Below are 22266 nucleotides of genomic sequence, written 5' to 3' on the forward strand. Positions count from 1 at the left end.
GTACCTCAATATCTGGAAGGCTGGATGTTCTCTACTCCTATCTTAGATTTTATTAATCTGTTCCCAATAAATCACATGACTGATCCATTCATGATCTACTATTATCAGCATCTGGAAAAGTTATTTTGATTGTTGGGAGATTCTGGGAGTTGTATTCAAACATGTAACTTCTTTAAGCTCTGCTCTGTTTTACCAGTTGCTCTCCAAGGTCTTCAAAAGAGATTACATGAATCCCACAAGCTAAGGCCCAATACAGACCGGTGCCATTGCACATCATGAAGACGTGCTAGGGTTGCCTTGGGGCATCTCTTACAGACACCCTGCAACCCTAGCACATCTTCCGTACGTCAAAATGGTGGTGCCCTGTACAGATGGGCGCTGCCATTTTGACGTGACAGATGCCTAGCGTCCGCACGTCGTGGCGCCATAATGACATCGCGAGTGTGCCATTGGTGCACTGTGGCATTATGTCGCCGCAAAAAGAACCCACTTTTTGCGGGGGGTTTTGCTCTGCGAGGAAGCCGCACGGTTTGTCCACTGCTGCTTCCTCACGGAGCAAACCAGGGTGCTGGCAGACTGCCCTTTTTGGGCGGTCTGTACCGGGCTGATGATCCTTTCATTTTAATTCAAACTAGACTCTTAAGCCTGTCCTGCTTCTTAATCAGTTTTCTATGTGAATCAGTACATTTTTCCTCCTCTAGTGTGATTTAGCACTCACTATTTTTCTTGTCTAACATGGGGAGTTAAATACTTTCATTCCATGGCATTTTGACTATTTTACAGTTTTTCTAATTTTAAAAGCAAGCATGTAATGGGTTCCATGACTGCAGTTATACTAGACCACTATAACACATGGGTGACATTAGTGGATATTTGTTTCACACCCAATCCTTCATTCCCCACCCTTTCTTTTCTCTTCTTTAACGGAAACATTAGCAGAAATGGGAAATGGCTGCTCCCCGAATGATTCAGGGATGCTGGAGGCATGAGGGCTCCAGCTTGATTTTGACATTTTATATAATGGAGACCATCAAGCTTATGGGGCCCCAAGTGGCTGAGGTGTGGCACATGATTCTGAAGTGCGCCATCACAAACATGGCCAGTCTTGCTTCCTGAGGCTTGCTTGGTAAGCAGAGCCCTGTATCAAAGCAAGACGCCCAAGGGGTCCCACACTGCTTCTGCCACATGCCGTTCAACCTTTTCTAGGAAGGCAAAAAAGTAGCCCAACTCAGAAGTAGCATTTGACTGTAAGCTGGGTTTGGAAGCACTTCCTCATGTGAAACTGGTGCTGCTTGTGCCTAAAGCAGTGTGGAAGTGCCACTTCAGAACAGGCAGATGATAGAATGGGGCTATCTATATCATATGGACTCCCAGCTGACTATCCCTATGCTGACTTTAACATCCTGAGCCAGAAGTTTTTTAAATTCACGTTGACAGCACAGGGACACCTTGGCAGAGATGCTAGAAATATTAAGTTACTGAATGCATCTTAACAAAACAGGGGAGGCCCGTCCTTCCTCCTCCATGAAATGACACTCTTATAACATCCCCAGGTACCTTTAAGAGGAGCCAGCCTGTCATCCACTTGACTGCTTTGGCTGCCCAACAGACATGCAGGTAGAGATCAGTATTCACTACTCCAGGATCTACAACATTACTTGTCACATGGCTCCTTTCTTCTGTCAGGAGATGCTGTAATCGATAGGTGAACATCACAAGGGCAAGTTTGCTCTGGGCGTAGGCTCCATGGGGTGAATACAAGCAACTAAATAGGGGTAGGAGATGAAAAGAGAGAGAGAAATATAAATACATTTTCAGAAGATAGCACAGCATGTTACCTGGTATATGCTTGGCTGCAAATTTTAATAATTCACATAGAGGACAAAGAAGGGAAAACTTGCTTATCATCTCAAGACATATTATTTTCAGTAGCCAAAATAGATGTTACTGAGAAATTTATGGAAACCCCTTTAAATAAACTTGCCTGTTAGCATAAATTGTAATGCAAGCTCTACCTTGGTACGGTTCTCACTTGAAGAGTTAGAATAAGAATCTTAGGCCCAGTACAGACGGCGGGAAGTGGCGATTCTAGGGTTCAGGAGCGCATAGCCACCGCACACTCCCGAGCCGGCAGTGCCATTTTGGTGTGCATGCATTTACACAGCGTGCGTACCAATGACGGGTCTTGTGCAACACGTCCAAACAGCGTGTCCAGACACCGCAATGCTCCAGGGCTGTAATGGCGCCTTGGCAGCATCGTCAGAACAAGCTGCATTTCACAGCTCCTTTTTGCAGCCAATCGTTGCCACGGCCGTGCGGTTACCGCTGCAATGATCCGGAGGAGAAAGGGACGACTTCTGGCCTCCCCTTTCTTCTAATCTGTATTCATATATATTATTCAAATTTCTGTGATTTTGAGAAGTCTCATTTTGACTTTATAGAGTTTAAATATAAGCAATCTTAGGAGTTTATCACACAAAGGAGAACAGGAGTTTATCCTGTGAATATCCCTGAAAAAAATCACATAATTACGCTAACCGACGTCGCACAAAACCTGCCATTAAAGTGGTCACAAAGAAGCATTAACTTGCATCTTTTTACTTTCGGGATTTCAGCAACAATGCATTTCTGATATCACTTTATTTGCACAATTACATGTCATAATCATTCGTGCAATTATTCGCCATTTACCCTTTATTTCCTGGATGCTTTAAATTTGCTTTAATATCTTTTTAATGCCAAAATTAGCCCCAGTGTGATAGACTAGTCTCTGTATGGATTTCACAAGAAGGAACAGTGGCTCATACCTCATTTGCATTTTTTAAAAAATAAGGATGTCTTGTATAATATGAAGCATAAGATAAATATGAAAAATATGGTATGTACAGCGAAGAATAACTGGATAAAGCTGAAAAGTTCACACAGCTTTTGATAGCTGTATATTAGCAAGGAGATACAAGTGACAGACGAAACCCACTCCCACCATATTAGCATTTTCATTACAAATCTGTGTAGCATTCACATGAGTCAGAAATCATATGATATCATTTTTACATAATCTTTCAAGTCGGCTTTCATTAGTAATTTGAAAATCCCAGTATCAAAGAAATGGCAATTATTCCCAATTGGGGATTCAGTACTACTTCCAAGGATCCTGACAACAACCACTCCTTTACAATCGCATCAGACCATCCTTTAGAATGCACCAGAAGTAATGCTGAGAGCAATTTAATGTACGTTTTATTATGTATGGATAATACATGCCAAGCAAATAGTCACTAATTATCATAATGCTTATTTTTCCACATGTATTTAATATATGGGTTTTAATACCTAGTGCATATGGGTACTAATCATTTTTGTGATTGGATATCAAGCAACCAAGGGAGGATGCTGAATGCATGCTGATTACAAGGACAATGGAGTTGTTTAATCATCAGCAGTTCTTTAGCACCAATACTGGAAAATTTGAAAAGCGAGAGGAAAATCTTACACCTATGACAAACATTTGCAAGTGAGCATAGTTGATGAAGAGGAGCAGAGAACCTGATCAACACTCTTTCTGGATTTAAGGGTTTTATCTGAGTTTTTTTCTTTGTTATTCAAATGTTGCTGACATTTCAATGTAACCCACAAGGTGTCTTTGTGAAATTAATCTCTGTTTGTCTCATATAAAGACTGCTAGTGATTCCCTTGACTTCTCTCTGCCTGCAGCAGGATCCTACTTCGCCCAAGACAAGAGACAGATCTGAGTTACACTCTGCTTTCATCTTTTCAAAAATGGGGATCAGACCTTATTTCTTCATCCCAGTATAGATTACTAGGTGTAATCCATGGTTTGCGTCACTTATCAATGTCTAATTCATTCAACTCTGCATGTCTCTGGTTTGAGACTGACTCTAAACTCCAAACCTCATCGCTACAATGTCTGGCCTAGTTATTTTCAAAGATTTTATTTTTCTGTTTCTTCATTTATCCTTTTCTTTTCAGCATGAGTTTTGAAGAACTCAAGAGCTTGCACAATTTTGTGCAATCTTGGTTGGTAGTAACAAAGGTATTGGCCAGTTATGGATTTTGGATTTTCCATGCTCATGTACTGACATAGTACACTCTTTCTCATTGAAATGTGTGGTTCATCTTTTCATCTCTGCATTTAGTGCATACCATTGAATCAGAGGCTGTATCCACACCATAGTAGTGTTTCTCACGCTTTTGGTTACATGAGCTGGTGCCAACCTCAAAATATGTGGGTGGAGATAGAAGGAAGTTTTTTTCTTTATTAAATTCAGCATTATTACAACAAGGTGCCAAAGTTTCTTTTGCAATCTGTCAACTATGTCAAACTGACACTACTGTTAATCCTCCTTTTTGAACAAAGAGATCAATGTTTTCCTCATCTGCATCAGACTGACATCTGGGGAGTTCAATTCAAATATATGTCATCTCAGACACCTACATCTGGCTTGAAGTATCTCCAGAAAAATGACAGGAAGTCTGTTCCTTTGCTTTCATTTCAAGTTTCTTCTGTCATTATTTTTACTTCTTTCCCAATCCCTTTTTTTTTCCTTTTAGCTTTGGCCACAGAGTGGTAGTGGGATTCAAATGAAATTATTTCAGTGTATTGTATGCATGGTCCTCAAAACCTCAAGACTAGTGCTAACATGTTTAAAATAAAACTCTGAAAAATATGAAGCAGCATGCCACCTAAGTTCAGATATTAAGGGAAGATCTAGTCAGATGTGGGAGTAACAGTTGTGGATCCAGATGAAAGTATTTTGTGTAAAGTGAAAGCCCACACTTTAGAGTATCATTTTACATCTAACTCTTGATTTTCAGCTAGGAGTATATACAAAGTTATTTTTGTTTTTTTGTTTTTTGTATTTTCTGTACAACCATTTTGCAAGGTACAGTTGACTAAGGCTGCTGCCACACTGCAGAATTAGTGCCATTTGACACTGCTTCAACTGTTATAGCTCCATCCTATGAAATCCTGGTATTTATAGTTTGTTGTTGCACCACAGCTCTCTGACACAGAAGACTAAATATTTCACAAACTACAAATACCAGAATTCCATAGCATTGCACCATGTCAGTTCAAGCAGTGTCAAACAGCATTAATTTTGTAGTGTAGAGGCAACCTAAGGGGAGAAACAGCTCACCCCTTTGAAATGGCATCCTGCCGCCCCATTCCTCGTTGGATTGGGGCCATGGCAACTACACGCAGTGCCCTGATCCGGCCTTTCCCTGGCACAAAAAGAAGCCACTGAAAGCCGTTTCTTTTCATGCTGGGGAAAAAGCACCTTTGCAGCCGCAGCAGCACTTTTAAATTACAGGATCAGGGTACTTCTGCATTCAGAGCATATATACTATCTACATAACTAAACTATGGTCCACCCCTGTAAAAAAAAAAAAAACCCTCCCCCAAGATTAGGATTTATGGCTGTCAAGATACAATTCTGTATGAGATCTTATCAGGGAACTGCTTACAAATCTGTTTTTAATACCAGAGTTAAAAGAGGATCCAAACAATTATCATCCAGTTAGTCTGACATCAATACTAGGAAAGATTCTAGAGCAGATCATTAAACAGAGAGTCTGTGAACATCTAGAAGGCAATTCCATAATGACAAAAAGTCAACATGGGTTTCAGAGAAACAAGTCATGCCAGACAAATATAATCCCTTCTTTGATAAAATTACCAGCTTGGTAGATGAAGGGAATGCTGTGGATATAGTATATCTTGATTTAAGTAACGCCTTTGACAGTGTTCCCCATGACATTCCTGCAAACAGGCTAGTGAAATGTGGGCTAGACAAGGCAATTTGTACATGGATTTGTAATTGGTTGACTGGCCAAAGCCAAAGGGTGCTCAACAATGGCTCCTTTTCATCCTGGAGAGAAGTGACCAGTGGGGTCCCACAGGGTTCTGTCCTGGGCCCAGTGCTATTCAACATCTTTATCAATGACTTGGATGAAAGAACTGGGGGCACACTTATCAAATTTGCAGAAAACACCAAATTAGGAGGAGTAGCTAATACCCCAGAGGACAGGATCAAGATTCAAAGTGACCTGAACAGACTAGAAAACTGGGCCAAAGCTAACAAAATGAAATTCAACATGGATAAATGCAAGGTACTGCATTTAGGGTGGAAAAATAAAATGCACAGATATAGGATGGGAGAAACCTGGCTGAATGAAACTACGTGTGAAAGGAATCTAGGAGTCCAATTAGACCACAAGTTGAACATGAGTCAACAGTGCGATGCGGCAGCCAACAAGGCCAATGCGATTTTAGGCTGCATCAATAGAAGTATAGTGTCTAGATCAAGGGAAGTAATAGTGCCACTCTATTCTGCTTTGGTCATGCCCCACCTGGAATATCGTGTCCAGTTCTGAGCACCACAATTCAAAAAGGATGTGGAGAAACTGGAGCATGTTCAAAAGAGGGCAACTAAAATGGTGAAGGGTCTGGAAACCATGCCCTATGAGGAACGACTTAGGGAGCTGGGAATGTTTAGCCTGGAGAAGAGAAGGTTAAGAGGTGATATAATAGCCCTGTTTAAGTATTTGAAGGGATGTCATATTGAGGAGGGAGCAAGTTTGTTTTCTGCTGCTCCAGAGACTAGAATGTGGAACAATGATGCAAACTGCAGGAAAAGAGATTCCACCTCAACATTAGGAGGAACTTCCTGACAGTAAGAGCTGTTTGACAGTGGAACATATTCCCTTGAAGTGTAATGGAGTCTTCTTCTTTGGAGGTCTTCAAACAGAGGCTGGATGGTCATCTGTCAGGGATGCTTTGATTTAGATTTCCTGAATGGCAGGGGGTTGGACTGGATGGCCCTTGTGGTCTCTTCCAACTCTATGATTCTGTGAGTATTCAAGTATCACTGTCTTCCTTAAGCACACTTGTCCAAAATCACTGTGTAACCACAAACTGTCTTGTCATGCATAAAATTGGAGAGCAGGTCTTCCAGAACAGATGGCAGTGGCTGATGTCACACATCTGTCTTCTAGAAATTAAACACTAGATCCTGTTCTAAAAGCACACTAGCAGGACTTTATAAATGGTGGAAGGAGCAACTTGCTCTTCTGGATCAGGCTGACTTGGGTCACCATTAACATGGTTAGGTTTCAGGGTGGACTATACTTTAAAGGGCATAAACAAAAAAAAACAAAAAAACAAACAAGCTTAATTTATATACTGCTTCATACCGCCTAAGCAGTGTCTAAGCAGTTTACAATTGTAAACTAATTTGCACTCAATAATCTGGGTACTCATTTTAGCGACCTCAGAAGGATGCAAGCCTGAGTCAAGCTTGAGCCCTTTTGCTGGTCTTGAACTCGTAACCTTGTGGTTTTGAGTGAGTGGCTGCAGTACAGGCATTTAACCACTGCGCCACCAGGGCTGCCTTATTCTCAAAGATAATGAGTCTCTTCATTTCACTGGTTATAGAATCTTATGCCATGTTCCAGATACTGCACACTCTAGCTCTATTTAGAACAGGATGTGATGTACCATAACTATGTGGGAAGAAAGTACAATATGACTCCACTGAGAATCTGCTTCACTTACTGTTCCTTTTGTGCTCTTTTCTTGATTGTCCCAAATCTCTTATCAATGCTTACAAATGTGCACACCTGAAGAGGTGACTGACACACTTTGATTGACACAAGGTCAAAATAATAGATCAAGTGGATTTCTAAGTTCTTGAAGGCCTCTTTCTTATCCTGCATACTTGTTTGAACTCATTCTTCTAAGCCCACTAATTGAATGGGCCACAAGACAGACAGCTATAAGTAATCTCACAGTTGCCAGAAGTCAGGCTTTTCTGGCTAATACAAACTGCCTACACATTTTAAACATCAATAATCCCCACCAACGCCACCATTGCTTCCTTCTCCACTGCCTTCCTTCCAGTTTCCAACATGCTGATCTGTTTAAGGGGCACAGGCTGACTGCTGTAGCACAAGCACTGTGTTCTTCATACTGTAATGTGGCTTTTAACCAAAGGCCATACACAAAACGCTGACATATATCAGATTATATTTCTTTTCTCCTAACGACCTTGCTTATGTGGAAGTAATCAATATGCAGGTGTCTTTCCACATGTAGACAGCACCAGTATCAGGATGGAAGAACTGTTGGCTCAGAGGTAGATGAAAGCTGTTACCTCCCGCCAGACTTCCCAATGGATTTCATTCATGGCTTCTTTATTCTTTTTTGCATGTTTCCCTCAGTGTCAGGGAACCTTTTTTTTTTTTTTTTTTGGGGGGGGGGGCACCAAATAAATCCAGATAAATATTCTTTCTATATTTATTGCTTGGGGGATTTGTTATCTGACCTCAGTCCAATGGAGATGCTCCCTATAGGGGGAAGATGGGCATTCAAGAAATTCAGTCAGTCACTCTCCTGTTTCATTTCTTGATCCTAGGGCCAATTTTCCTATGTGTTTGGATTCTGCTGTTTCCTACTTTTGCTTTCCAATTGCCTATGCTTAACAGGAAGATTTGTTTTGATATGTGAATAATTTTTTCCTGGACTCCAGTGCAGAATTGTTCAGTTTCTTCCTCTTTTGCCTCTATAGTTGGAGCATAAACCTGGTTATATTGATAGGTTTTCCCTGAAGTCTTATTGATGATATTAATTCAGACTTTACATTATATCCTTTGTCTGCTTTTGCTACATCACTCCTCACTATTAACATGGCCCCATTTCTTCTTAGATTTTCATTTCCTGAGTAAAACACTGTGGAATTACCTGACTCAAATGTCTCATTCCTCTCCATGTTAGCTCATTCACTACAAATATTTCAATGTTTAGTCTTTGTACTTCTTATTTTACTATGTCTAGCTTCACCTGATTCACGTTTCTTACATTCCATGTCCCCATAATATGTGTTGCACTGCTATAGACTTTCAGTTCTGAGCACATCAACAGCTGAACATCCTTTCCGCTTGACCAGGTGCACCATTAGCCATAATACTAGTGGTACATATCCTCTGCTATGCACCAATAGCTCGCTGAGTGCCATCCAATCTGGGGTTTTCATCTTCTGGACCATCTCGTTTCATTTTGGACTGTGTCATCATAGGATTTTCATGGTAGAAAATATGTCAAAGGGTTTTTAAGTGCCTTCTTCTGCTATTGCCCTTGCCATTGTCTCCGAGAGGTCTCTGAGAAAACCAGTGTCACATCTCCCCAAACATACACATCACTGCAGCTGCTCTGTAGCTGTGTGGCACATTTATTATGGCTGCTCAGCAAAAGGCTGACAGACATGGGAGATCCTACCAACAGCACTGCTGCTGCCAACATAGCCTCTTGTCTCACAGAAGCATACAATCACACCACCAAGGAAGGTAGTGGATAACGCCATTGGTGGGTATTTGTGTATGTTTGTGTGTGTATCTGTGTGAAGTGTACCAATATTTCTGTAATCACTAGTGAGCAGTCAGTGCTGTAATGTTCATTAAGTCTGTCTAGACATTGTCTTCCAACCAACATCGTAAAACTAGTAAAAAAGACTCCCTCTTTTGCACTTGTACTTCAGCTAGCTTTTTTGTATGGTTTTTTAATCTGTATTTTCATTATACTGTTTTTATCTTGTATTTTATCTGTTTACTTTTGTATATTTTATCGTTATGTAACCCGCCTTGATCTCCAAGGAAAGGCGGGATATAAATAAACGATTTATTATTTATTATTTATTAGTAAAAAAGACAGCCATATTATCCCGCTTGATCACATGCAATTGATTGCTCCTAAACTTCCTAGACTACTTCTTCCATTCAGTCACAAAGTGTGACTGTTATTTACTAAGTGGCAATTGCTTTCACAGATGACAAGACATTCCATGTGTTTTGTAACATCCATCACTTTATTTTGCCATGGCTATAAAATGACAGCCATCTATCTTCTCTTCTGTCTTTGGGTACAGAAAGTACATCTGAAAGAACTAACTAGACCTGGGTCACTTTATCTTATCCTTTTTATAGTGGCATTGCATGCACACAGATCAACACCCATACAACCAGCCACCATCACTCTTCTCCATATCAACAGACTGTATCATCTCCTCTATCTCTTTCAATTGTATTATTATTGATGTACCAAACCTCCTTTCATCCTGATATAGTGACCCTTTCCCCTCCACCCTCCAGTTCTGTCCAGTTCTACTGAATTCACTGTTTTCTACATAAGCCACTGTCCAGAATCAAAAGTTATGGTTCAGCTGGTGTTTCTTCTTTAGTGAGCTGAAATGGGAAGAGGCAATTGCACCTCTTTGCTGCAGACCCTTTGCAGCACCTGCTCTGAAAGGTTGGAAAAGCCTAGAAATCTACATCTTTAACATGCCAACATATTTCTGTTTCCCATTAAAATCTATAATTCAGGGGTGGGAGAAAAACAGCAATGAAATGTGGTTGTACTGCAAATCTCAGCAGCCTTAACCAGCACAGCTAATTGAAGAATGTTGGGATTTGTAATTCAATAACATCTGGAAGATCCCGAATTTGGTAAGCCAAATAATCACCCAAGATAGCTGCATGAGCAACATACAATGGAATGTCAGAGTGCCTTGAAGAATGAAGCCCCATGTCCATCTACTACTCTACATTGCAGTAAGGAGGGCCTACAGCTAGTAAATGAGAGTCCTATCCCTGAGTTCTGACAGACTGGAAAGAGAAAAGCAGAATTCTTGGAGACTGTATTAACTAGGCTACACTGCAGTTGCATAAACAATGAATAGAGGAAATTCTGTGACACTGACATCTCCCTCTCCCTCTGTGTGTTTATCTATAAAACATCTCTCCATCAAGAAAATACTGACTGAGCCCCAGGCTTCAATTGTTTTGGAACAATGTGGTATGTATTTCTTTCAAAATATTTCAAAAGAAAAAAAATACCGAGATACAGAATACAACCCTTTGGGAAGGAGGCACGGCATCTTTGATTGTTTTATGTAATGACCTAAAGCAAAGATGTCTGAGAAGAAGGGTCAATACCACATGATACGTAACAGTCTATAAATGGACCTTAAATGTTATTTGTTTGAAGGATATGAAGGTCACCACAGTGGTACTATAGTGTTTAAATGGGCAAAGGAGAGATTCAATTCAGTAGAATGAACATAACTATAATACACAATACAGTATGTGAATTCTGAAAGATCTATGGCTTCTCAAATAGTTCCAAAGAAACCAGGAAATCTTCTGAAGCTTTAAAAAGTACTGGAGGGACTCAAACAGTGTAAGCATGCCTGCTTTACTTAAGAATCTTTTTGATGCAAAACCTCCTAGGGCCTTTTAATCTATCATGCTGCTATAGAGACAGCACTATATAATAAATACTCAGGAAAAAAGGTAAGTTCAGGATGAAATTACTACTTAGGGTTTGAATCCATTCTGCATGTGATTTGGGATCATTATAGCTATTTGTGCAAATGTATTTTCACCTATGAGAGTAGTAGTCTATGAACATTAGGACGTAGAACAGGAAAATAGGCAGGAGATAGATCAATATATAGTCCAATAATGACTACCCTTACAATGGCTTATTATTTTACTGAAGTTGTTAAGGGTCAGTATTAATCAGGACAGATGTAATGCTTTCTTTTATAAGCAGTATGTAAGCAGTGAGCTGTTGATTCCACTTTAATGCCCATGAAACCGTTTATTAACAAAGGATGGGTCCTTATATTTAATCCCTTAGGCTGGGATCTTTCAGGCCCATATACTCTCCCACTTTAAGGAATGTTCAATGAAGGTCTTAAGGAAATATCATTGTTGTTGTTTTTTTTGTTTTGTTATTCTCATGTAGAGAGACATATTATTTCAAATGTACAGAGGCTGCAAATGCAAATTGAAGTGTGCTTCTTTATGTAATTGATGATCCATTCTAGTAAGAATCCATTCAGGAAAAAAGACACAACTATAATGAACCTATACCATTATAACTACATTATTCCTTCTCTCATAATGAGAAAAAAGCTGCGATACCATTAACGCTTTTGCCAAATCAAACTTCTCTCTCTCTTTTTCTCTCTGTTTTTAAAGTATGTTCACACTACACCTATGACATTAATTCCACTTTGATTGCTATGGCTGCATCCTGTGGAATCATGAGGTTTTTAGTTTGGTGAGGCATTGGAGGAGGTGTCTGGTAGGAAACGCTAAATATTTATCCCTAAACTGCAAATCTTAAGATTCCACAGGATGGTGCCACTACAATTAAAATGAAATCATAGCACTATAACTGTGTAGTGTGAATGGACCCAAAGATGCTATTTCAGTTTTTTGTAGCTAGGAACAAATGGCTATGCAGGTGTCACAGGTGAACAGGACAGAATATTCACAGCAAGATACTAAGGCTTGTTCTCAGATTCCAAGATTACTCAAAAGCTTTGCTTCTTAGAGAAATTTAGCATGTTTCATTTTTATAGTGATATTTTTATAGTGGTATTTCTCAAAGTAGCTTTACAGATAGGGCTGAAATATATTATGCAACCCATTCTGATAAAAATTGAAAATACAGTATATGTTAGTGATCAAGAAGTGAACTTTGACATGCATGACATGAAGCTCGGGAGCAGCATGTGCTTGCAACCAAGAATGAACATTCACAATGCAAAATTGTACCAAGTCTGATCACTGGGCTGCCTGAGAGACTCCCCTCTTGCTTATAGACTTATTCAGTACTTGAGGCTATGGGGAGAGACACTTCTGATAGTACCACATGCTTCTGAGGCTTGCAGTTTTTCACAGCAGGATATTTAGTGTGGTGCCAACTATTATGTGGATTGCCTGTCCCTTAGAAATTTGGCATGTTTCAATTAGTTTTAGTTTTAGAAGTATGTTAAAAAGATTTCTTTATGAAAATCTTTTCTGTTCAATCCAACCTATCCTCTGTTTGAAGGACCACATAAATACTTTATGTAACATGCATTTTTAACATCTTAGTGCTGTCCACTGCTAACAGTATATAAATAGTTTTTTGTGTTTTTTTCGGGCATGAAGATGCCAGCCACAAATGCTGGTGAAATGTCAGGAATAAACACTTCTAGAACATGGCCACATAGCCCAAAAAACCCCACAAAAAACTGTGGATGCCAGCCATGAAAGCCTTCGACTTCACAGTATATAAATATTTGTAAACAGATGGATGAATTAATGTTCAGCATTTGTGTGCCCTATTTAAAATACATGTAAGCTGCTTTTTTCATTGTGATCCCCTTAAAAACAACCAAAGATACTATGATGCTCAGAAAGCTTTGGGGTTTTCTGAATCATAATAATATAATAATAAAAATAATTTTGTGTATTTTACTAATGTAAGACAAATCAGATAAGAGTCACAGAACATAAGCTAGATTGTTTATGGAATTTTAAAATGACATGGCTGTCTGACTTAAGGAGTTGAAAGCAGCTAGGAAATTGGAATTGTTAACCTCTTTCTTCATCCCAGTTTGCTAGCCTCTCTTGTCTACAAAGGGAAAGAGACATCAGACCTACTTTTTGCCCCCCCCCCCAAAAAAAACACCAAACACTGCAGTGCCAGTAGGTGAGGGGCTTGTGCAGCTCCTTTCATGACTGTCCTGATCTACTTGCTGTTCCTCTGTTTCCTCAGAGTTCCTAGTCTAGTGTACATCGAGAAAGGACCATCAAGTTCCTTGACTGGCTAGAGCTGAAATCCATAAACCTGGGATAATATTTTCACTGTTCTTTATTACAAACTTTTTTATTAGCATCTCTACAGTTAATCCTTCTAGTCACTAGTATGCACTGGCCCTATTGGACATTAATTACTTAAGTTCAACAGATTTCAGTAGGAACTTAAAGTGCTTAAGGCAGTATGGATTCAACCACCAGAAATTATGTTAGAACCCGAAACCCCTAGGAATCTTATATCTCCTCAGTTCCTCTTTAAAAAAAAAATCCAGGCCATTATGAATTGGGTGGGATGATGTTTTTATTCTTTGTTGTAAATTTTAAAGGGAAGGATTTACAGCTCAATGCAGACATGCCCAAACGCTTAGACAGAAAGTAAGAATACCTATATGAGCTATCCAGCAATTTGGTCCTAAGAAGCAAACTTAAGACAAAAAATATGTACTTGCACCACTTTTAAAAATCTGAATTCTGTACTAAGACACTCTAGTTTCTATGTTAAAAGTACTTTGGTACCTTTATAAATTGGAAAAAAATGCAAATATTTATTCATATTCAATAATTTGGCTTTTGCTAGTTATTAGAAAGACAAAAGAACAGCACAGTATATTGCTGTCTGCCCTTAATGACTTGATATCCTTTCTCTGCCTGCTTCTGAGAAGGCATTATCTTCACATGCCTCCAAGTCTCTTTTCCCAACCCTAAGGTCTAAAAAACATTATTTTTGAAAATGAAAAGCTGGCTTTGTTGATATGCTAAATTCAGCTACTGGTACCAATTTCTATACTTGCCTGGTGTGATTGTGGAACACACAGAGCCTGAGAAATGAGAAGAAACGGTTAAACAAAGGCTATATAGAAAAATGGCTCAGTGGGTAGGTACAGGAAAGACAGAACAAAGGCCAAACAAATTAACTCCATGAGAAAGGTTGAGCAGCAGGCAGGTGGATAAAGGGAGAGGTGGAAATATTTAAATAGAACAAGTGTGATATCCATCACATGCCAGAATGACTGCCAACTGGCACAAATGTTGAAGAGAACCCTGCCAACTGGGGAAAACAGCTGATGAGAGAATCTGTCAGCCAGTGGAGAGGTGCTAGACTACATGTAGGCTGAAAATCCAAACATGAAGGAGTTTGTGGCTTTGACAGAATAATAAGATTCTATTGGTCTCCGACTCTTTAGCCTACCTAAAAGTAGTTACAGCAGCAACCTTGGGGATTAGGATTAACCTGGCTCCCAGGCTGATGTGGGGGCCTTCATCAACTGTAATCACTGGAGGCTAAAATCCATTAATATGTGAAATCCACTTTGTAAAAGAAAGTCAAACCCACTATCTCCATAAGTCACCGTGATGAACAATTCCCCTTGCTTTGTTTTAAATACCACTCTGAAAACTAAGTTGCTTTTCAAATAAGTCAGGAAATCATTGATTTGTGTGTTTTTCTACGTACAATTTTAATGCACTTCTCCTAAGATCAAAAGGAGTGCAAAGAAAAGTATTTTGGCCAAACTGCATCTGCAGCCTCCCTTCTGCCATATATGTCTCCTTTACTTATCGATAATTTACTTGATGGCGGTGGTTGCTGTGAGGTGGTTCCCCAGAGGAGGATTCTGGGCCTTTCTCTTTTTCTCTCCTATCATCTGGAAACATTGTAATGCCAGTGTCTCAGGCACCGAAGTGGCCTAAATTCAGCATTAGTCCACACCAGAGTAGATCTACAGAATCAATGGAACTCACATAAATGATGGATTACCAACTTCCCATTGATTCATTGAGACTGCTGTATTTGAAACAACCACCAGATTTAGGAAGAAATCTAGGAAATATCTGGGGAACATGCAATTAGTATTTCCCCCCCCCCCCCCTCTGCCACCCAAAATGAATGGCGAGGCACAAATTACATGCTCTTCTACAGAAATGATTATTCAAAGCACAGCAGATAATTACTGTCCATAGCATGCTTTGGAACAGCAGTTTTGCTCAAGAATAAAAGCTGAGAAAAGACATCTGCCTTTAGTATGTTTCAAGTAGTTGTCATCTCCTCTTTCTCAAGATTAATTTCTAAAGTTCTCACTTGATTAAAAGAATAGCATTAGGTTATTCTATATATGTTTTAAAAATTAACCAATTAAATTTGAATGAATTTGCAAATAAAGTAACTCTAAATAAATTAAAAACCTACACTTCATTTTTTATTTAATGTTATGTGTTGAAATGGCAACATTTTTGTAAATGTTATCTCCCCCTCATTCTCCAATGTTAGTTGCTGTCTGTACTCTTAAGTGTTGCTTATAATTTTTTAAAAAAATAAAAGTTGCAGTAAAACCAGACTAAAAAGTACAAATACTGTTCCTTCTGCTACCCGCTAAGAAACCTTGGAGAGGCAGCACATCTAGTCTCCTGGGAATAAAATCAAGCTAAGTGAGACATTAATATGGCCCATTCAAAGGGCAGAGATGGAACACTTGTGAGGAGATTTTTTCACTCTCCTTGTGAGAAAGAACATTCACCTTCAGCCACCCGTTGCCCTGGAGAAGTAAGTTAAATGAACACTATTATTGGCCCAAACAGCAAGAACCAAAAATTGCTGTTCAAGCAAGGAACCATCAAGGAAAGGCCCTTCTGACCTGAACTGCAATTAAATGCCTGCTAAAGACTCCCCATCTTATCCTAACCTCAACAAGATGAGTTCTTTCCTCTAACTTAGCTCTCTACCACCCTTCCCTTGGGTGTCTTTCCTTTTTAGTTTCTAAGTCTGTTGGCAGAGCCGGTCTCTTTTTATTGATATGAGCCACACTGGGAGACAACTGCTTCATGAAATGTGGGGTAAATATATAATGAAGGAATGAATTGATAGATAAATAAATAAAAGAAAAAAGTAGCTATCCAATTAAAGCAGAGGAATGATTAGGTTTATCAAAATATTTTCACTTGCTTACTGTATACTGCAGCCCTAGCATTTCATTAACTGAAATTTTAATTCATTTTTTTATCAGTTCTATTTCTGCCTTTATCATTCTGAAGTAAATATGGACCATGAACATATTCAAAAAAGAGAAAGGAAAGTCAGAAGAGGTGGTGTTTAAATTTAAAATTATATTGTTTTTTGTGTGTTTTTCAGGTTATATGGTCATATTCTAGAAGAGTTTATTCATGACGTTTTGCCAGTATCTGTGATCACAGATGCTGGCAAAACGTCAGGAATAAACTCTTCTAGAACATGGCCACATAACCCGAAAAACCTACAAAAACAATGGATGCCGGCCATGAAAGCCTCTGATTTCACATTAGAATTATATTGTTTGGTATTGCACTAAAGAAGAAATAGTAAAACAAACCCAATCTTTAAAATGCTTAATATTATATTTTGTGCAAGGATGGAGGGTGGACAGAGGATTGGTTAGTGACAAGAGCAAAGCCTATTTGGTACAGGGCTCAAATTCAAATAGCTAGCGCTAGCTCATAAAGGGGTGAAGCTTTTCAGAAGCTTCCCAATCTGCAGTTCTCAATGTGCAATTTGGAATTAAAGTGAAACGCAAACATGATCTAAATAAGCATTAGACAATGGCAGTGGAACCCAGTGTGGTACAGGTGGGATGTCTGTTCATACTGTGGGACTTCTCACTCACCACCACCACCACTCTCTCCATCTGTTCCAAAGTTTACTCTGGAGGTTTTCCCAAGTTTCTAAAGCATATTTTGAGGCTGGGGGCAGGGGGTTGAAAGGGAAAGCCCCATTCTCCTAGCAGCAAGGGGCTGCAATATTTACTTACACATATCCCTGTTCCTAAAAGACAGGAAAGTGAGAATAAATTGAGAAATATATACATGTTTTTATATATGAGTACCTGCTTTGCAGATCATTGAGACGTAGTTCACCTACATAATGTGTGGCTGATGAGAGAGTGATAATTCGAGCATTGTGGCTGTGGGTTCCTGATTGCTTCAGTGTTTCCAAGAGAAGGTTGGTCAACAAGAAGTGTCCACTGTAGTTAACAGCAAAATGCTCTTCAAACCCATCCTCTGTTTTTCTTTCAGGCACCAACATCACAGCAGCTGAAGAACAGAGAAAAGAAAGAAGCAAAGAATATAGGTGAAGCTGCTGGCATACAGATGCTTGTTTGTGGTAAATGGGCCATTTCCAGCTTCATGAGCATGGCCTAACATTATTTTCTTACCTCAGTGCAGATTTAGTATTGGTGGGCAATAAATTAATAAAAATAAATTTCTATTCTCATATTGAAAATGAGTCAGATACCAGTGTTGCATACACCAGAGAAGAGAGATTGACAGTGAATGTCCATTAAGCAAGCTCTTGGCCATAAAAGAGGAGAGAGTGGCAGAGCTTTCTTTGGCAGTTATGGAAAAAATGTTTCTAAAGTAAAGGTGACTGAATTTACAATATAGTCCTGCACATATTTGTTCAAGCTGTACCACATGGATCCCAGGAAACTGCATTTGACTGCACTCTTTAATTGTCTCCGTAAATATAGTGTAAATGTGAACATAAGCAAATATATTGGAGCCTTGATTTCCACTTGTGTGTGGTTCCAGGACACCCTGTTGAAACCAAAACCCATGGATGCTGGAAGTCCCATTAAATACAGTGGCATAGCAAAATTGTGTCCCTCATACAAAATGGAAAAATCAAGGTTTGCTTTTTGGAATTTATATATTTTAAAAATATTTTCAAGCCATGGATGGTTGAATCGGTGGGATAAAGAACCCATAGATATGAAGGGCCAACTGTAAATGAAGAGGGGGTATCACCTGCCAAGTTTTTTTTTAGGATTGAAACACTAAAGTCCTTTGAAAAGAAAGTGAGATGGTATCCTTTCAAACTGCACAATTGTAGGACTATGATTCTACTTTAACTGCCATGGCTGCATCCTACACATCTGTGGGGTTTGTAGTTTGGTAAGAAACTAGATCTCGCTGGCTGATACTCTTAATTACCTCTCCCTATATTACAAATCCCAGGATTAAATAGGTTGTTGCTGAGGCAATTCAAGTAGAATCATAGTTCTATAACTGTGTAGTGTGAAAGAACCCCCCTGGTCTTCCACAGTAGGATGCAGATAAAATACCAGAGTAATGCACCTCTTAAAGGATATGGAAGAACAGAACTAGAGACAAGTTAAGAAACAGAACAGCATGACATGGCACAGTGGGCCACCATTTTGAAACTTCAGTTTTCAAAGCTAAGATTAAATTTCAGAATCTGGTCCACCAGCTTTCTCTTTGTTGTTGTTAGCTGCCCTCGAGTCGGTTCCGACTCATGACAACCCTATGGATGAGACATCTCCAAGAATCCCTGTCTTCCACTGCTTTGCCCAGATCTTGCAAGCCCTTGCCCATAACCCCCCCTGACTGAGTCTATCCATCTGGTTTGTGGTCTTCCTTCCTTTCTTCTACCCTCTACCTTTCCTTGCATTATTGTTTTTTCTAGTGATCTATGCCTTCTCATTATGTGGCCAAAGTAAAAGACTTTCAATTTGATCATCTTTGCTTCCAAGAAGAGCCCTGGTCTGACCTGTTCAAGAACCCATTTGTTTGTCTTCCGGCTGTCCATAGTATCCTAAGTACTCTTCTTCAGCACATTTCAAATGAGTTGGTTTTCCTTCTGACTGATTCCTTCATTGTCCAGCTCTTGCATCCATACATGGTTATTGGGAATACAATGGCCTGAACTATTCTGACTTTAGTGCTCAATTGTATGTCTTTGTTCTTCAGCATCTTTTCCAGTTTTTTCATAGCTGCCCTTCCCATTCCTAGGCACTTTACAGAGCACCCAAAAAGGGCACTCTGTCGGCGCCCATGTTTGCTGCGCCAGAGAACCGCAGTGGACAAACTGTGCGGTTCCCTGGCGCAGCAAAAAGAACCCGCAAAAAGCGGGTTCTTTTTGCAGTGTGGTTATGATGCCGCAAGGCGCCAATGGCGCACTTGCGGCATCATTTCCATGCCGTGACATGCGTCCACTAAGCATCCACTACGTCAAAATGGCGGCGCCCATGTAGAATGGGTGCCAGCATTTTGTACGTGCTCAGCACGTACTAGGGTTAGGGGCGTCCGGAAAAGGAATTCTTTTAACTATTTCAAATTCCTTGTTGTCTAGACTAAATTTGTGTAATTCTTCTGTGGTCATTATTTTTGTTTTCTTTATGTTCAGCATCAGACCTGCCTTTACACTTTCATCTTTGAACTTCCTTATTTACTGTTTCAATTCCTGAATGTCTTCTGCTAATAATATGGTGTTGTCCAAATAACTTAGGGGGTTAATGCTGCTTCCTTCTATCTTAACTCCTCTTTTTCTTATTCTAATTCTGCTTTTATTATGACATTTTCAGCGTATAAGTTAGACAAGTAGGGTGATAGGATGCAGCCTTGCCTGACCCCTTTGCCTATTGGGAACCACTCTGTTTCCCTGAATTCTGTTCTGATGGTGGTCTCTTGTCTTTGGTATATCGGATGTAGTGGCAGCCCCATGTCTTTCATTGCATTCCATGAGCTGTACAATCAAATGCTTTGCTGTAGTCTATGAAACACATGCTGGTTTTTTTTTTAATTCTTTGGTGTGTTCGATTAGTCATTGTATGTTTGCAATGTAGTCCCTAGTGCCCCTTCTTTTTCTGAATCCTGCTTGCGCCTTTGAGATTTCTCTCTATGTATGGTTGGAGCCTATGTTGTAGAATTTTGAGCATAATTTTGCTTGTGTGTGAGATTAATGTTATTGTCCTATAGTTGCTGCAGTTTTTGGTATCTCCTTGCTTGTGAGTTGGTATGTACAGTGTGCCCATGCCATATGCAGGCACACTATACGCGGCTTTCAGCTTATGCTGAAGCTGCGCTGTAACAGAATGAATGGCACATACACGCAAAGCCATGCCCGAACCCCGTTATATTCAATGGGGCTCGAGCATACGCATTATTTGACTTACGCGGGGGGGGGGGACGGGCAGAATGGATCCCCCACATAAGGCAAGGGTCCACTGTATATTGAGTGTTTCCAGTCTGTTGGCCACCGCTTTGTTTTCCATATTATTGGTATAATTAAGTTAGTACTGAAGTTGCATCTGTCTGTAATTCAGTTGGGATACCATCTGTTCTTGGTGATTTATTTCTTTCCATTTCCTTTATTGCAGACTACACTACACTTCTTAGAATTAGGAGAATTCTTTCTCTCTGCCAAGTATTATTTTAATTATGGCATGTTCACTTCAGCTCTGCATATTCATATTATTTGTTTCCAGCTGTTCAACATCAGCTAAGAAGTTTTTTTGTTGTCAAGGAGGAGGAGGAGGAGGAGGAGGAGGAGGAGGAGGAGATGGTCTCATTCTCTGTACATAATAAGCCAGCCACAGTGTCTGAACCAGATATGGTCATGGCACGTCTAACAATTCTATCAGAGTATCTCCCATCTCCTAAATAATCAACCATAGCAAATATTTACATTCCTTTGCACAGAATAAGAGACATTCAGTCAGAATAAGATGAAAGGGAGACATGCCATTTCTAAGAGCAATATTCTGTTTTATTGTGCCACTGGAAGTGAAATGCTCAGGCTTCAGATTGCCCCCTTTAAGTAGTGGTGTAGCCAGGGGAGGGAAATTTCATGGGGGGAGTGTATTCTCATTTGGAAGGACAGTGTCTTTATTTGCTCCCCCCACCTGCACCCTTCCCCTTATGGTCAATCCATATTATCAAAATACATAAGGAAACACAGATGCACATTAAATTTAGTGAGTAGAAGTGTGGTTGTCTGTGGGATGCAATGGCTTAGTGGTTAAGACGCCAATTCTGACAACTGGAATATTGGAAGGTTGGCAGTTCAAGGACCGAGTACTGCATGATGGGGTGAGCTCTGGTCACTATCCCAGCTTCTGTCAAACTAACAGTTCAAAGCATACAAATGCAAATACATAAATGGGTACCACTTTGGTGGGAAGGTAACAGCATTCGGTGCAGTCATGCTGGGCACATGACCACCAGAGTCATCTTCAGACAATGCTGGTTCTTTGGCTTAGTAACAGAGATGAGCACCACCTCCTACAGTTGATACAACTTGACATTCATGTCAGGGACTACCTTTACCTTTAGTGTGGTAGTCTGCTAACTCTAAGATAGAGATTGACAGGATATTTGAAAATATTCAAATAATGGTTAAAAAAAACAAACAAAAAAACCCCCACATGCTTCTTGAGTGTTGGGACCCTTACAAGCAAACTCCTGAACTGACAACTATCTCCCCAGTTTGGAATTTAGTCTACACAAAATTCAGACATGGGTTATTGGCATAGGAAACAGTATTTCCTGTGTAGAAAATATAGTTTCTTGCACAAAACAAGGAGGTTTTCTGTACAAAAATACCACATGTGAATTTTGCACAAAATAAATCCTAAACTGTGAATTTCTGAATGATTCTTTCCTTGTGGAATGTGGATCTCAACATATATTTGTCATGGAATGTGGGCTCTGGATAATAATTAGAGAAGGCTCACATTATCTATATCATGTAAACTCTGTATGCTTCTTTCCTTTGTCCCTTTCTACATAATGATTTTGCTACATTATTTGCTTCCATTATTTATGTATCAA

At 39.7% G+C, this 22266-nt stretch overlaps 1 protein-coding gene across 2 annotated transcripts in view; it reads right to left on the reverse strand.

The window, feature by feature from the left end:
* Nucleotides 1-22266, reverse strand: part of LOC149319365 (polyprenol dehydrogenase-like) — a 137126-nt gene that overhangs the window by 16793 nt on the left and 98067 nt on the right. For both annotated transcript variants that reach the window (XM_089511556.1, XM_089511555.1), the window contains 2 exons: nt 17520-17727; nt 1558-1765 (listed from right to left, as the gene is read on the reverse strand). In XM_089511556.1, coding sequence (XP_089367682.1) covers nt 1558-1765; nt 17520-17727 — 416 coding nt within the window. The remainder of the gene's footprint in view (nt 1-1557; nt 1766-17519; nt 17728-22266) is intronic.

This window comes from Sceloporus occidentalis, unplaced genomic scaffold (assembly GCF_023333645.1).
Source record: "Sceloporus occidentalis isolate IW3139 unplaced genomic scaffold, rSceOcc1.0.p SCAF_2, whole genome shotgun sequence".
Classification (NCBI taxonomy): domain Eukaryota; kingdom Metazoa; phylum Chordata; class Lepidosauria; order Squamata; family Phrynosomatidae; genus Sceloporus; species Sceloporus occidentalis.